Below are 16,655 nucleotides of genomic sequence, written 5' to 3'. Positions count from 1 at the left end.
GAGGTCGTGTCTGCTGAGGAAGTCTGCTTCCTAGTTCTCCACACCCGGAATGAACACTGCTGACAGTGTTAGCACGTGATACTCCGCCCATCGGAGAATCCTTGTGGCTTCTGCCAACGCCATCCTGCTTCGTGTGCCGCCTTGTCGGTTTACATGGGGCGACAGCCGTGATGTTGTCTGACTGAATCAGCACCGGCTGGTTTTGAAGCAGGGGTTCTGCTTGACTTAGGGCATTGTAAATGGCCCTTAGGTCCAGAATATTTATGTGTAGGGAAGTCTCCTGACTCGACCATTGTCCTTGGAAGTTTCTTCCCTGAGTGACTGCTCCCCAACTTCGGAGGCTTGCATCCGTGGTCACCAGGACCCAGTCCTGAATGCCGAATCTGCGGCCCTCGAGAAGATGAGCACTCTGCAGCCACCACAGCAGAGACACCCTGGCCCTCGGGGACAGGGTGATCAGCCGATGCATCTGAAGATGCGATCCTCACTTGTCTAACAGGTCCCACTGAAAGTTCCTTGCATGGAACCTGCCGAAGGGAATTGCTTCGTAAGAAGCTACCATCTTTCCCAAGACTCGCGTGCACTGATGCACCGACACCTGTTTTGGTTTCAGGAGGTCTCTGACCAGAGATGACAACTCCTTGGCCTTCTCCTCCGGGAGAAACACCTTCTTCTGTTCTGTGTCCAGAAACATGCCCAATATCAGCAGACGCGTCGTAGGAACCAGCTGCGACTTTGGGATATTCAGAATCCAGCCGTGCTGTTGTAGCACTTCCTGAGATAGTGCTACTCCGATCAACAACTGCTCCTTGGACCTCGCCTTTATAAGGAGATCGTCCAAGTACGGGATAATTATAACTCCCTTCTTTCGAAGGAATATCATCATTTCGGCCATTACCTTGGTACACACCCTCGGTGCCGTGGACAGACCAAACGGCAACGTCTGGAATTGGTAATGGCAGTTCTGTACCACAACCTTGAGGTACTCCTGGTGAGGTGGGTAAATGGGGACATGTAGGTAAGCATCCATGATGTCCAGTGACACCATAAAATCCCCCTCTTCCAGGCTTGCAATAACCGCCCTGAGCGATTCTATTTTGAACTTGAACTTCCTTATATAAGTGTTCAAGGATTTCAAATTTAGAATGGGTCTCACCGAACCGTCTGGTTTCGGTATCACAAACATTGTGGAATAGTAACCTCGTCCCTGTTGAAGGAGAGGAACTTTGATTATCACCTGCTGGAGGTACAGCTTGTGAATTGCCGCCAGTACTACCTCCCTTTCCTTGGGAGTAGCAGGCAAGGCTGATTTGAGGTAACGGCGAGGGGGAGACGTCTCGAACTCCAGCGTGTATCCCTGAGATACCTGTAGAACCCAGAGATCCACCTGTGAGCGAACCCACTGGTCGCTGAAGTTCCGGAGACGGGCCCCCACCGCACCTGGCTCCACCTGTGGAGCCCCAGCGTCATGCGGTGGACATAGTGGAAGCAGGGGAGGATATTTGTTCCTGGGAACTGGCTGTCTGGTGCAGCTTTTTTCCTCTACCCCTGCCTCTGGACAGAAAGGACGCGCCTCTGACCCGCTTGCCTTTCTGAGGCCGAAAGGACTGTACTTGATAATACGGTGCTTTCTTAGGCTGTGAGGGAACCTGAGGTAAAAAAGTCGACTTCCCAGCTGTTGCTGTGGACACGAGGTCCGAGAGACCGTCCCCAAACAATTCCTCACCCTTATAAGGCAAAACTTCCATGTGCCTTTTAGAATCAGCATCACCTGTCCACTGCCGAGTCCATAATACTCTCCTGGCAGAAATGGACATTGCATTAATTCTAGATGCCAGCCGGCAAATGTCCCTCTGTGCATCTCTCATATATAAGACTACGTCTTTAATATGCTCCATAGTCAGCAAAATAGTATCTCTGTCAAGGGAATCAATGTTATCTGACAGGGAATCAGACCATGCTGCTGCAGCACTACACATCCATGCTGAAGCAATAGCAGGTCTCAGTATAGTACCTGAGTGTGTATACACAGACTTCAGGATAGCCTCCTACTTTCTATCTGCAGGCTCCTTTAAGGCGGCCGTATCCTGAGACGGCAGTGCCACCTTTTTTGATAAGCGTGTGAGCGCCTTGTCCACCCTAGGGGATGTCTCCCAGCGTAACCTATCCGTTGGCGGGAAAGGGTACGCCATTAGTAACCGCTTAGAAATCACTAGTTTTTTATCTGGGGAACACCACGCTTCTTCACACAATTCATTTAACTCATCAGATGGGGGAAAAGTCACTGGCTGCTTTTTCTCCCCAAACATATTACCCTTTTTTGTGGTAACCGGGTTAATGTCAGAAATGTGCAACACATTTTTCATTGCCGTAATCAAACATCGGATGGCCCTTGTGGATTGTACATTTGTCTCATCCTCGTCGACACTGCCATCTGAGGTAGCGCGCGTTTTTGAGCCCCTGATGGCCTCTGAGACGTTTGGGCAGGCGCGGGCTGAGATGCTGGCTGTCCCAAAGCTGTTACATCATCGAACCTTTTATGCAAGGAGTTGACACTGTCGGTTAATACCTTCCACATATTTATCCACTCTGGTGTCGGCCCCGCAGGGGGCGACATCACACTTATCGGCTCCTGCTCCGCCTCCACGTAAGCGTCCTCATCAAACATGTCGACACAGCCGTACCGACACACCGCACACACACACAGGGAATGCTCTGACTGAGGACAGGACCCCACAAAGTCTTTTGGGGAGACAGAGAGAGAGTATGTCAGCACACACCAGAGCGCTATATAACAGAGGGATTTACACTATATACAAAGTGAATTTTCCCCCAATAGCTGCTTATATCACAATTTGCGCCTAAATTTATGTGCCCCCCCTCTCTTTTTTTACCCTTTCTGTAGTGTATACTGCAGGGGAGAGCCTGGGGAGCGTCCTTCCAGCGAAGCTGTGAAGAGAAAATGGCGCTGGCTGTGCTGAGGAAGATAGCCCCGCCCCTTCAGCGGCGGGCTTCTCCCGCTTTTTTAATAATATTTATGGCGGGGGATTAGGCACATATACAGTTTAGAACTGTATTATGTGCATTTTGCCACTTAAGGTATACTAATTGCAGCCCAGGGTGCCCCCCCCCAGCGCCCTGCACCCACCAGTGACCGGAGCGTGTGGTGTGCTGTGGGAGCAATGGCGCACAGCTGCAGTGCTGTGCGCTACCTTATTGAAGACCGGAGTCTTCAGCCGCCGATTTTCTCCGGAATCTTCCGTCTTCTGGCTCTGCAAGGGGGACGGCGGCGCGGCTCCGGACGATCGAGGTCGGGCCCTGTGTTCGATCCCTCTGGAGCTAATGGTGTCCAGTAGCCTTAGAAGCACAAGCTAGCTGCAAGCAGGTAGGTTTGCTTCTCTCCCCTAAGTCCCACGTAGCAGTGAGTCTGTTGCCAGCAGATCTCACTGAAAATAAAAAACCTAACAAATACTTTCTTTTTAGTGAACTCAGGAGAGCCCACTAAGTGCATCCAGCTCTGGCCGGGCACAGATTCTAACTGAGGTCTGGAGGAGGGGCATAGAGGGAGGAGCCAGTGCACACCAGATGTAGTACCTAATCTTTCTTTTAAGAGTGCCCAGTCTCCTGCGGAGCCCGTCTATTCCCCATGGTCCTTACGGAGTACCCAGCATCCACTAGGACGTCAGAGAAAAATAAGATTTTACTTACCGATAAATCTATTTCTCGTAGTCCGTAGTGGATGCTGGGACTCCGTCAGGACCATGGGGAATAGCGGCTCCGCAGGAGACAGGGCACAAAATTTAAAAGTTTGACCACTAGGTGGTGTGTACTGGCTCCTCCCCCTATGACCCTCCTCCAAGCCTCAGTTAGGATACTGTGCCCGGACGAGCGTACACAATAAGGAAGGATTTTGAATCCCGGGTAAGACTCATACCAGCCACACCAATCACACCGTACAACTTGTGATCTGAACCCAGTTAACAGTATGACAAACGTAGGAGCCTCTGAACAGACGGCTCACAACAATAACAACCCGATTTTTTTGTAACAATAACTATGTACAAGTATTGCAGACAATCCGCACTTGGGATGGGCGCCCAGCATCCACTACGGACTACGAGAAATAGATTTATCGGTAAGTAAAATCTTATTTTCTCTGACGTCCTAGTGGATGCTGGGACTCCGTCAGGACCATAGGGATTATACCAAAGCTCCCAAACGGGCGGGAGAGTGCGGATGACTCTGCAGCACCGAATGAGAGAACTCCAGGTCCTCCTTAGCCAGGGTATCAAATTTGTAGAATTTTACAAACGTGTTCTCCCCTGACCACGTAGCTGCTCGGCAGAGTTGTAATGCCGAGACCCCTCGGGCAGCCGCCCAAGATGAGCCCACCTTCCTTGTGGAATGGGCCTTGACAGATTTAGGCTGTGGCAGGCCTGCCACAGAATGTGCAAGTTGAATTGTGCTACAAATCCAACGAGCAATCGTCTGCTTAGAAGCAGGAGCACCCAGCTTGTTGGGTGCATACAGTATAAACAGCGAGTCAGATTTTCTGACTCCAGCCGTCCTTGAAATATATATTTTCAATGCTCTGACAACGTCCAGCAACTTGGAATCCTCCAAATCGCTAGTAGCCGCAGGCACCACAATAGGCTGGTTCAGGTGAAACGCTGAAACCACCTTAGGCAGAAAGTGAGGACGCGTCCGCAGTTCTGCCCTGTCCGAATGGAAAATCAGATATGGGCTTTTATACGATAAAGCCGCCAATTCTGACACTCTCCTGGCTGAAGCCAGGGCCAGTAGCATGGTTACTTTCCATGTAAGATATTTCAAATCCACCGATTTGAGTGGCTCAAACCAATGGGATTTGAGAAAATCCAAAACTACATTAAGATCCCACGGTGCCACTGGGGGCACAACCGGGGGCTGTATATGTAGTACTCCTTTTACAAAAGTCTGGACTTCAGGAACTGAAGCCAATTCTTTCTGGAAGAAAATCGACAGGGCCGAAATTTGAACCTTAATGGACCCTAATTTGAGGCCCATAGACAATCCTGTTTGCAGGAAATGTAGGAATCGACCCAGTTGAAGTTCCTCCGTCGGGGCCTTCCTGGCCTCACACCACGCAACATATTTTCTCCAAATGCGGTGATAATGTTGTGCAGTCACCTCCTTCCTGGCTTTTACCAGGGTAGGGATGACCTCTTCCGGAATGCCTTTTTCCCTTAGGATTCGGCGTTCAACCGCCATGCCGTCAAACGCAGCCGCGGTAAGTCTTGGAATAGACACGGTCCCTGCTGAAGCAGGTCCCGTCTTAGAGGTAGAGGCCACGGATCTTCCGTGAGCATCTCCTGAAGTTCCGGGTACCAAGTTCTTCTTGGCCAATCCGGAGCCACGAGTATCGTTCTTACTCCCCTTTGCCGTATAATTCTCAGTACTTTTGGTATGAGAGGCAGAGGAGGAAACACATACACTGACTGGTACACCCATGGTGTTACCAGAGCGTCTACAGCTATTGCCTGAGGGTCTCTTGACCTGGCGCAATACCTGTCCAGTTTTTTGTTGAGGCGGGACGCCATCATGTCCACCATTGGTCTTTCCCAATGGACCACAATCATGTGGAAGACTTCAGGATGAAGTCCCCACTCTCCCGGGTGCAGATCGTGTCTGCTGAGGAAGTCTGCTTCCCAGTTGTCCACTCCCGGGATGAACACAGCTGACAGTGCTAACACATGATTTTCTGCCCAGCGGAGAATCCTTGCAGCTTCTGCCATTGCCCTCCTGCTTCTTGTGCCGCCCTGTCTGTTTACGTGGGCGACTGCCGTGATGTTGTCCGACTGAATCAACACCGGCTGACCCTGAAGCAGAGGTTTTGCCAGGCTTAGAGCATTGTAGATTGCTCTTAGCTCCAGTATATTTATGTGAAGAGACGTCTCCAGGCTTGACCACACGCCCTGGAAGTTTCTTCCCTGTGTGACCGCTCCCCAGCCTCTCAGGCTGGCATCCGTGGTCACTAGGACCCAGTTCTGTATGCCGAATCTGCGGCCCTCTAACAGATGAGCACTCTGCAACCACCATAGCAGAGACACTCTTGTCCTTGTGGACAATTTTATCCGCTGATGCATCTGCAGATGCGATCCGGACCATTTGTCCAGCAGATCCCACTGAAAAGTTCGTGCATGGAATCTGCCGAATGGAATCGCTTTGTAAGAAGCTACCATTTTTCCCAGGACTCTTGTGCATTGATGCACAGATACTTTTCCTGGTTTTAGGAGGTTCCTGACTAGATCGGATAACTCCCTGGCTTTCTCCTCCGGAAGAAATACCTTTTTCTGAACAGTGTCCAGAATCATCCCTAGGAACAACAGACGTGTCGTCGGGATCAGTTGGGATTTTGGAAAATTCAGAATCCACCCGTGTTGTTGGAGCACTACTTGGGTTAGTGCTACTCCGACCTCCAGCTGTTCTCTGGATCTTGCCCTTATCAGGAGATCGTCCAAGTAAGGGATAATTAAGACGCCTTCTCTTTAGAATCGGTCTTACCGAGCCGTCCGGCTTCGGTACCACAAATAGCGTGGAGTAATACCCCTGTCCCTGTTGTAGGAGGGGTACCTTGACTATCACCTGCTGAGAATACAGCTTGTGAATGGCCTCCAATACCGTCGCCCTGTCGGAGGGAGACGTTGGCAAAGCAGACTTTAGGAAACGGCGAGGAGGGGACTTCTCGAATTCCAACCTGTAACCCTGAGATACTACCTGCAGGATCCAGGGGTCCACCTGCGAGTGAGCCCACTGTGCGCTGAAATGTTTGAGGCGCCCCCCCACCGCCCCTGAGTCTGCTTGTAAGGTCCCAGCGTCATGCTGACGCCTTTGTAGAAGCCGGGGAGGGCTTCTGCTCCTGGGAAGGAGCTGCTTGTTGCAGTCTCTTACCCTTTCCTTTGCCTCGGGGCAAATAGGAATGTCCTTTTGCTCGTTTGTTCTTATAGGAACGAAAGGACTGCGGCTGAAAAGCCTGCGGCTTTTTCTGCTGGGAGGTGACCTGGGGTAAAAAGGTGGATTTTCCGGCCGTTGCCGTGGCCACCAGATCCGATAGACCGACCCCAAATAATTCCTCCCCCTTATACGGCAATACTTCCATATGTCGTTTGGAATCCGCATCACCTGACCACTGGCGCGTCCATAAACTTCTTCTGGCAGATATGGACATCGCACTTACTCTTGATGCCAGAGTGCAAATATCTCTCTGTGCATCTCGCATATAAAGAAATGCATCCTTTAACTGCTCTATAGTCAGTAAAATACTGTCCCTATCCAGGGTATCAATATTTTCAGACAGTGACTCCAACCAAGCCACGCCAGCACTGCACATCCAGGCTGAGGCGATTGCTGGTCTCAGTATAACACCCGTATGTGTGTATATACTTTTTAATGTATTCTCCAGCCTCCTATCAGCTGGATCCTTGAGGGCGGCCGTATCAGGAGACGGTAACGCCACTTGCTTTGATAAGCGTGTGAGCGCCTTATCCACCCTAGGAGGTGTTTCCCAGCGCGCCCTAACCTCTGGCGGGAAAGGGTATAATGCCAATAACTTCTTTGAAATTAGCAGTTTTCTATCTGGGGTAACCCACGCTTCATCACACACTTCATTCAGTTCCTCTGATTCAGGAAAAACTATCGGTAGTTTTTTCACACCCCACATAATACCCCTTTTTGTGGTACTTGCAGTATCAGAGATATGCAAAGCCTCCTTCATTGCCGTGATCATATAACGTGTGGCCCTACTGGAAAATACGTTTGTTTCTTCACCGTCGACACTGGATTCAGTGTCAGTGTCTGGGTCTGTGTCGACCGACTGAGGTAAAGGGCGTTTTACAGCCCCTGACGGTGTCTGAGACGCCTGGACAGGTACTAACTGGTTTGCCGGCTGTCTCATGTCGTCAACCGACTTTTGTAGCGTGCTGACACTATCCCGTAATTCCATAAACAAAGCCATCCATTCTGGTGTCGACTCCCTAGGGGGTGACATCACCATTACAGGCAATTGCTCCGCCTCCACGCCAACATCGTCCTCAAACATGTCGACACACACGTACCGACACACAGCAGACACACAGGGAATGCTCTGATAGAAGACAGGACCCCACTAGCCCTTTGGGGAGACAGAGGGAGAGTTTGCCAGCACACACCCAAGCGCTATAAATATATATATAGGGACAACCTTAATAATAAGAATTTACTTACCGATAATTCTATTTCTCGGAGTCCGTAGTGGATGCTGGGGTTCCTGAAAGGACCATGGGGAATAGCGGCTCCGCAGGAGACAGGGCACAAAAGTAAAGCTTTTACAGGTCAGGTGGTGTGTACTGGCTCCTCCCCCTATGACCCTCCTCCAGACTCCAGTTAGGTACTGTGCCCGGACGAGCGTACACAATAAGGGAGGATTTTGAATCCCGGGTAAGACTCATACCAGCCACACCAATCACACCGTACAACTTGTGATCTAAACCCAGTTAACAGTATGATAACAGAGGAGCCTCTGAAAGATGGCTTCCTAAACAATAACCCGAATTAGTTAACAATAACTATGTACAAGTATTGCAGATAATCCGCACTTGGGATGGGCGCCCAGCATCCACTACGGACTCCGAGAAATAGAATTATCGGTAAGTAAATTCTTATTTTCTCTATCGTCCTAAGTGGATGCTGGGGTTCCTGAAAGGACCATGGGGATTATACCAAAGCTCCCAAACGGGCGGGAGAGTGCGGATGACTCTGCAGCACCGAATGAGAGAACTCCAGGTCCTCCTTTGCCAGGGTATCAAATTTGTAAAAATTTACAAACGTGTTCTCCCCTGACCACGTAGCTGCTCGGCAGAGTTGTAATGCCGAGACCCCTCGGGCAGCCGCCCAAGATGAGCCCACCTTCCTTGCGGAATGGGCCTTAACAGATTTAGGCTGTGGCAGGCCTGCCACAGAATGTACAAGTTGAATTTTGTTACAAATCCAACGAGCAATCGACTGCTTAGAAGCAGGTGCACCCAACTTGTTGGGTGCATACAGTATAAACAGCGAGTCAGATTTTCTGACTCCAGCCGTCCTTTAAATGTATATTTTTAAGGCTCTGACAACGTCCAACAACTTGGAGTCCTTCAAGTCGTCTGTAGCCGCAGGCACTGCAATAGGCTGGTTCAGGTGAAACGCTGATACCACCTTAGGGAGAAAATGCGGACGCGTCCGCAGCTCTGCCCTATGTCGAATGGAAAATTAAATAAGGGCTTTTATAAAACAAAGCCGCCAGTTCAGATACTCTCCCGGCCGAAGCCAGGGCCAGTAACATAGTCACTTTCCATGTGAGATATTTCAAATCCACATTCTTTAGTGGTTCAAACCAATTGGATTTGAGGAAATCTAAAACTACATTTAGATCCCACGGTGCCACCTTAGGCACCACAGGAGGCTGTATATGCAGTACTCCTTTGATAAAAATCTGGACCTCAGGGACTGAGGCCAATTCTTTTTGGAAGAATATTGATAGGGCCGAAATTTGAACCTTAATAGATCCCAATTTGAGACCCATAGACAATCCTGATTGCAGGAAATGTAGGAAAACGACCCAGTTGAAATTCCTCCATCGGAGCACTCCGCTGCTCGCACCACGCAACATATTTTCGCCAAATACGGCGATAATGCTTCGCGGTGACTTCCTTCCTTGCCTTTATCAAGGTAGGAATGACTTCTTCTGGAATGCCTTTTCCTTTTAGGATCTGGCATTCAAACGCCATGCCGTCAAACGCAGCCGCGGTAAGTCTTGAAAAAGACAAGGACCCTGCTGAAGCAGGTCCCTTCTCAGAAGTAGAGGCCACGGATCGTCCGTGACCATCTCTTGAAGTTCCGGGTACCAAGTCCTTCTTGGCCAATCCGGAGCCACTAGTCTTACTCCTCTTTGCCGTATAGTCCTCAATACCTTTGGTATGAGAGGCAGAGGAGGAAACACATATACCGACTGGTACACCCAAGGTGTTACCAGCGCGTCCACAGCTATTGCCTGCGGATCTCTTGACCTGGCGCAATACCTGTCCAGTGTTTTGTTGAGGCGAGACGCCATCATGTCCACCATTGGTTTTACCCAACGGTTTAATAGCATGTGGAAAACTTCTGGATGAAGTCCCCACTCTCCCGGGTGAAGGTCGTGTCTGCTGAGGAAGTCTGCTTCCCAGTTGTCCACGCCCGGGATGAATACTGCGGACAGTGCTATCACGTGATTCTCCGCCCAGCGAAGGATCCTGGCAGCTTCTGCCATTGCCCTCCTGCTTCTTGTGCCGCCCTGTCTGTTTACATGGGCGACTGCCGTGATGTTGTCCGACTGGATCAACACCGGTCTTCCTTGAAGCAGAGGTTCCGCCTGGCTTAGAGCATTGTAGATTGCTCTTAGTTCCAGAATGCTTATGTGAAGAGACTTTTTCAGGCTCGACCACACTCCCTGGAAATTTCTTCCCTGTGTGACTGCTCCCCAGCCTCTCAGGCTGGCATCCGTGGTCACCAGGATCCAATCCTGCATGCCGAATCTGCGGCCCTCCAATAGATGAGCCTCCTGCAACCACCACAGAAGGGATACCCTTGTCCTCGGCGACAGGGTTATCCGCAGGTGCATCTGAAGATGCGACCCTGACCATTTGTCCAACAGATCCCTTTGCATGGAATCTGCCGAAAGGGATTGCTTCGTAAGAAGCTACCATTTTTTCCCAGGACTCTTGTGCATTGATGTACAGACACCTTTCCTGGTTTTAGGAGGTTCCTGACCAGGTCAGATAACTCCTTGGCTTTTTCTTCGGGAAGAAAAACCTTTTTCTGAACTGTGTCCAGAATCATCCCCAGGAACAGCAGACGAGTTGTCGGCATTAATTTGGATTTTGGAATATTCAGAATCCATCCGTGCTGCTTTAGCACCTCTTGAGATAGTGCTAAACCCATCTCTAGCTGTTCTCTGGACCTTGCCCTTATTAGGAGATCGTCCAAGTATGGGATAATTAATACGCCTTTTCTTCGAAGAAGAAATATTATCTCGGCCATTACCTTTGTAAAGACCCGAGGTGCCGTGGACAAACCAAACGGCAGCGTCTGAAACTGATAGTGACAGTTTTGTACAACGAACCTGAGGTACCCCTGGTGTGAGGGGTAATTGGAACGTGGAGATACGCATCCGTGATGTCCAAGGATACCATAAAGTCCCCTTCTTCCAGGTTCGCTATCACTGCTCTGAGTGACTCCATCTTGAACTTGAACTTCTTTATGTACAGGTTCAAGGACTTCAGATTTAGAATAGGCCTTACCGAGCCATCCGGCTTCGGTACCACAAAAAGAGTGGAATAATACCCCTTCCCTTGTTGTAGAAGAGGTACCTTGACTATCACCTGCTGAGAATACAGCTTGTGAATGGCTTCCAAAACCGTCTCCCTTTCTGAGGGGGACGTTGGTAAAGCAGACTTCAGGAAACGGCGAGGTGGCTCTGTCTCTAATTTCAACCTGTACCCCTGAGATATTATCTGCAGGATCCAGGGATTTACCTGCGAGTGAGCCCACTGCGCGCTGTAATTCTTGAGACGACCGCCTACCGCCCCCGAGTCCGCTTGCGAAGCCCCAGCGTCATGCTGAGGCTTTTGTAGAAGCCGGGGAGGGCTTCTGTTCCTGGGAAGGAGCTGCCTGTTGCTGTCTCTTCCCTCGTCCTCTGCCTCGTGGCAGATATGAATAGCCCTTTGCTCTCTTATTTTTAAAGGAACGAAAGGGCTGCGGTTGAAAGGTCGGTGCCTTTTTCTGTTGGGGAGTGACTTGAGGTAGAAAGGTGGATTTCCCGGCCGTAGCCGTGGCCACCAAATCCGATAGACCGACCCCAAATAACTCCTCTACGCATCGCCTGTCCACTGTCGTGTCCATAAAGCTCTTCTGGCCGAAATGGACATAGCACTTACCCGTGATGCCAGTGTGCAGATATCTCTCTGTGCATCACGCATATAAAGAAATGCATCCTTTATTTGTTCTAACGACAGTAAAATATTGTCCCTGTCCAGGGTATCAATATTTTCGATCAGGGACTCTGACCAAACTACCCCAGCACTGCACATCCAGGCAGTCGCAATAGCTGGTCGTAGTATAACACCTGCATGTGTGTATATACCTTTTTGGATATTTTCCATCCTCCTATCTGATGGATCTTTAAGTGCGGCCGTCTCAGGAGAGGGTAACGCCACTTGTTTTGATAAGCGTGTTAGCGCTTTGTCCACCCTAGGAGGTGTTTCCCAGCGCTCCCTAACCTCTGGCGGGAAAGGGTATAAAGCCAATAACTTCTTTGAAATTAGCAGTTTTTTATCGGGGCACCCCACGCTTCATCACACACGTCATTTAATTCTTCTGATTCGGTAAAAACTACTGGTAGTTTTTTCACACCCCACATAATACCCTGTTTAGTGGTACCTGTAGTATCAGCTAAATGTAACATCTCCTTTATTGCCAAAATCATATAACGTGTGGCCCTACTGGAAAATACGGTTGATTCGTCACCTTCACCACCGGAATCAGTGCCTGTGTCTGGGTCTGTGTCGACCGACTGAGGCAAGGGACGTTTTACAGCCCCTGACGGTGTTTGAGGCGCCTGGACAGGCACTAATTGAGTGTCCGGCCGCCTCATGTCGGCAACGACTGCTTAAGCGAGTTGACGCTATCCCGTAATTCCACAAATAAAGGCATCCATTCTGGTGTCGACCCCCTAGGAGGTGACATCCTCATATTTGGCAATTGCTCCGCCTCCACACCAATAACGTCCTCATACATGTCGACACACACGTACCGACACACAGCAGACACACAGGGAATGCTCTATACGAAGACAGGACCCACTAGCCCTTTGGGGAGACAGAGGGAGAGTCTGCCAGCACACACCAAAAAGCGCTATATATGACAGGGATAGCCTTATGATTAAGTGCTCCCTTATAGCTGCTTTTATATTAATATATTGCCATTTATTTTGCCCCCCCTCTCTGTTATACCCTGTTTCTGTAGTGCAGTGCAGGGGAGAGACCTGGGAGCCTTCCTGACCAGCGGAGCTGTGACAGAAAATGGCGCCGTGTGCTGAGGAGATAGGCCCCGCCCCTTTTCCGGCGGGCTCGTCTCCCGCTATTTAGTACATTTAGGCAGGGGTAAATATCTCCATATAGCCTCTGGGGCTATATGCGAGGTATTTTTAGCCTTTTTAAAGGTTTTCATTTGCCTCCCAGGGCGCCCCCCCCCCAGCGCCCTGCACCCTCAGTGACTGCCGTGTGAAGTGTGCTGAGAGGAAAATGGCGCACAGCTGCAGTGCTGTGCGCTACCTTAAGAAGACTGCAGGAGTCTTCAGCCGCCGATTCTGGACCTCTTCTTGCTTCAGCATCTGTGAGGGGGCCGGCGGCGTGGCTCCGGTGACCATCCAGGCTGTACCTGTGATCGTCCCTCTGGAGCTTCATGTCCAGTAGCCAAGAAGCCAATCCATCCTGCACGCAGGTGAGTTCACTTCTTCTCCCCTCTGTCCCTCGTTGCAGTGATCCTGTTGCCAGCAGGAATCACTGTAAAATAAAAAAACCTAAGCTAAACTCTCTAAGCAGCTCTTTATGAGAGCCACCTAGAATTGCACCCTTCTCGGCCGGGCACAAAAATCTAACTGGAGTCTGGAGGAGGGTCATAGGGGGAGGAGCCAGTACACACCACCTGACCTGTAAAAGCTTTACTTTTGTGCCCTGTCTCCTGCGGAGCCGCTATTCCCCATGGTCCTTTCAGGAACCCCAGCATCCACTTAGGACGATAGAGAAAAGTGTGTTCCCTTTATAGCAGCTCAATATTATAAATATCGCCAATAAGTGCCCCCCCTCTCTGTTTTTACCCTGTTTCTGTAGTGCAGTGCAGGGGAGAGTCCTGGGAGCCTTCCTCGCAGCGGAGCTGGGCAGGAAAATGGCGCTGTGTGCTGAGGAGAATAGGCCCCGCCCCCTTTTCGGCGGGCTTCTTCTCCCGGTTTTTTTGGAACCTGGCAGGGGTTAAATACATCCATATAGCCCCAGGGGCTATATGTGATATATTTTAGCCAGAATAGGTATATTACATTGCTGCCCAGGGCGCCCCCCCCAGCGCCCTGCACCCTCAGTGACCGCTGGTGTGAAGTGTGCGGAGAGCAATGGCGCACAGCTGCAGTGCTGTGCGCTACCTCATGAAGACTGAGACGTCTTCTGCCGCCGGTTTCTGGACCTCTTCTCTATTCGGCATCTGCAAGGGGGTCGGCGGCGCGGCTCCGGTGACCCATCCAGGCTGTACCTGTGATCGTCCCTCTGGAGCTAGTGTCCAGTAGCCTAAGAAGCAAATCCATCCTGCACGCAGGTGAGTTCACTTCTTCTCCCCTAAGTCCCTCGTTGCAGTGAGCCTGTTGCCAGCAGGACTCACTGAAAATAAAAAACCTAACAAACTTTTTCTAAGCAGCTCTTTAGGAGAGCCACCTAGATTGCACCCTGCTCGGACGGGCACAAAAACCTAACTGAGACTTGGAGGAGGGTCATAGGGGGAGGAGCCAGTACACACCACCTAGTGGTCAAACTTTTAAATTTTGTGCCCTGTCTCCTGCGGAGCCGCTATTCCCCATGGTCCTGACGGAGTCCCAGCATCCACTAGGACGTCAGAGAAATAAGTATATATATATATATATATATATATATATATATAGTATGTTGGGTTTGGTCACCATACCGACGCCGGAATCCCGGCTGTTAGTTGGCCGGCGGGTGGGGGGCGAGCGCAACGAAGCTCCTTGTAGGCTCGCTGCGCTCGCTGTGGAGCGAGCTCGGTGGCTCGCCACAGATTCTATTCCCACTCTATGGCCATTTGCAAGCGGTTTGCGCATGTGCACTGGAGATGTCCCCTGGAAACAAAGCGCGGGCGTCATGTTCCCGGAAACCTGTGGATGCAGAGTAATGCCAGAGTCTACTAGCTGCCGGAGAGGGGTGGGACCCAAATGGAGGTTGCACGCAGGACCCCTCCTCTATTAAAGCGCCCCTCGGTGACACACACACCCACCCACACCAATTTAGAAAAAATATTTCCTGCTTTCAAAAAACAAATAAAGTGTCTTTGTTAAATAGGCATAGAGAAGATTGCACTGAAGAAAGCCGGCGAAAAAACGAAAACATTTACTGTAGAATGAGGCAGGGCTTCTCTCTGCTTAGTGAAATGTCTCTGGACAGTAGAGACCTGTTACAACCTGGGAGACTAGTGATGAGAAGTGAGCCTGGGGAGGCGGAACCGCCTACTGTCACTCCGGCCTCTCCCCTCCCCGTGTCACCGCCTCCGCTGCTGCCCAGTGAACAAGTGACTGCTGGCTGGGAAACATGGAAGAAGAAACAGAGCTTCAGTTGAGCAGATTGTCCCTGTCAGAGAGTGCGGGCAGCGGGTCGCTGGCGGAGGAAACCGACGACGATTGCGACAGTTTAACGGGGAGCGGGGAAGCAGAGGTACGTGGCAGGGGTGTCTCAGGGTGCAGGGCTGGGAAACGGCTCAGTGTTTCTTCCGTTGCTAGGTAACAGAGCACCAGGTAACTGCCCACAGCGCCCGCTGCTGTCACCGCTCTGTCACTGCTCGCGCTCACTGCCGGCTACTGCACATATCACATAAAACTGGCCGCATTACATGCTGCGTGACATGTAACACTTGTAGCTTTCTTTTATTTTTTTATTTTTTTTCAGTTTTGCTACTCAAATCATAGTGTCGTTGTATGTATGTATGTATGTATGGTCACATAAGCTGCTAACACAAATATGAATTTATGCTGAGCAGATATGGTATATGTTGGTACAGGGGCGGATCCAGAAAAAAATTACAGGGGGGGCACCATAAGGGGCGTAGCTTCATTGGAATGGGCGTGGCTTCGTTGGAATGGGCGTGGTATTGCAGGAAAAGACTACCTTATACCCCAGTTTTGCAACCTGCACGCCCAGACGTTGGCCACCACAGGAAAGAAAAATAATCCTGATTCATGCCCCTTACATTATTTGTCATTTTTCCTCCTTATAGTAATGCCCAGTATATATTATTCCACATACTGCAATGGCCCTTAGACATTATTCCACACACAATAATGCACATGACACAATATGCACACACTGTAATGCCCCAGACACATTATGCCACACACCGTAATGCCTGTGACACATTATGACAGGAATCGCAATGCCCGTTATACATTATGCTACACACTGCACTGCCCCTGATACATTATAGCACATACAATGTCTGTGACACATTATGCCACACACTGCAATGCCCGTGATATAGTATACCATACACCGTAATGCCTGTGACACATACCGCAATGCCCGTTATACCCTATGCCACACACCGCAATGCCCGTTATATATTATGCCACACTGCAATGACCCTGAGACATTATACCACATACCACAATGCCCGTGATATAGTATACCACACACCGTAATGCCTGACACATTATGACACACACCGCAATGTCCGTGATACATTATGCCACACACTGCAATGACCCTGAGACATTATACCACATATCACAATGCCAGCGATATAGTATACCATACACCGTAATGCCTGTGACACATTATGACACACACCGCAATGTC

The 16,655-nt window shown here is 50.2% G+C and overlaps 2 protein-coding genes across 12 annotated transcripts in view; one reads left to right on the top strand and one right to left on the bottom strand.

Annotated features, from left to right (window-relative positions):
• TSPAN19 (tetraspanin 19) overlaps positions 1 to 15,392 on the bottom strand; it is a 130,115-nt gene extending 114,723 nt beyond the window's left edge. For 7 of the 11 annotated variants that reach the window (XM_063927665.1, XM_063927677.1, XM_063927667.1 and 4 more), the window contains exon 1: positions 15,202 to 15,392. The gene's annotated coding sequence lies outside the window, so the exon portion shown is untranslated. The remainder of the gene's footprint in view (positions 1 to 15,201) is intronic. The other 4 variants (XM_063927669.1, XM_063927671.1, XM_063927670.1 and 1 more) reach the window with 1 other exon arrangement.
• A 3-nt stretch (positions 15,393 to 15,395) lies between these two features.
• Positions 15,396 to 16,655, top strand: part of LRRIQ1 (leucine rich repeats and IQ motif containing 1) — a 323,521-nt gene continuing 322,261 nt past the window's right edge. Inside the window, exon 1 of the mRNA XM_063927664.1 lies at positions 15,396 to 15,518. Within this exon, the coding sequence (XP_063783734.1) occupies positions 15,396 to 15,518 (123 nt within the window). The remainder of the gene's footprint in view (positions 15,519 to 16,655) is intronic.

The sequence above is a fragment of the Pseudophryne corroboree genome, chromosome 6 (genome assembly GCF_028390025.1).
Source record: "Pseudophryne corroboree isolate aPseCor3 chromosome 6, aPseCor3.hap2, whole genome shotgun sequence".
Classification (NCBI taxonomy): domain Eukaryota; kingdom Metazoa; phylum Chordata; class Amphibia; order Anura; family Myobatrachidae; genus Pseudophryne; species Pseudophryne corroboree.
This window is presented reverse-complemented; position numbering and strand designations above follow the sequence as displayed.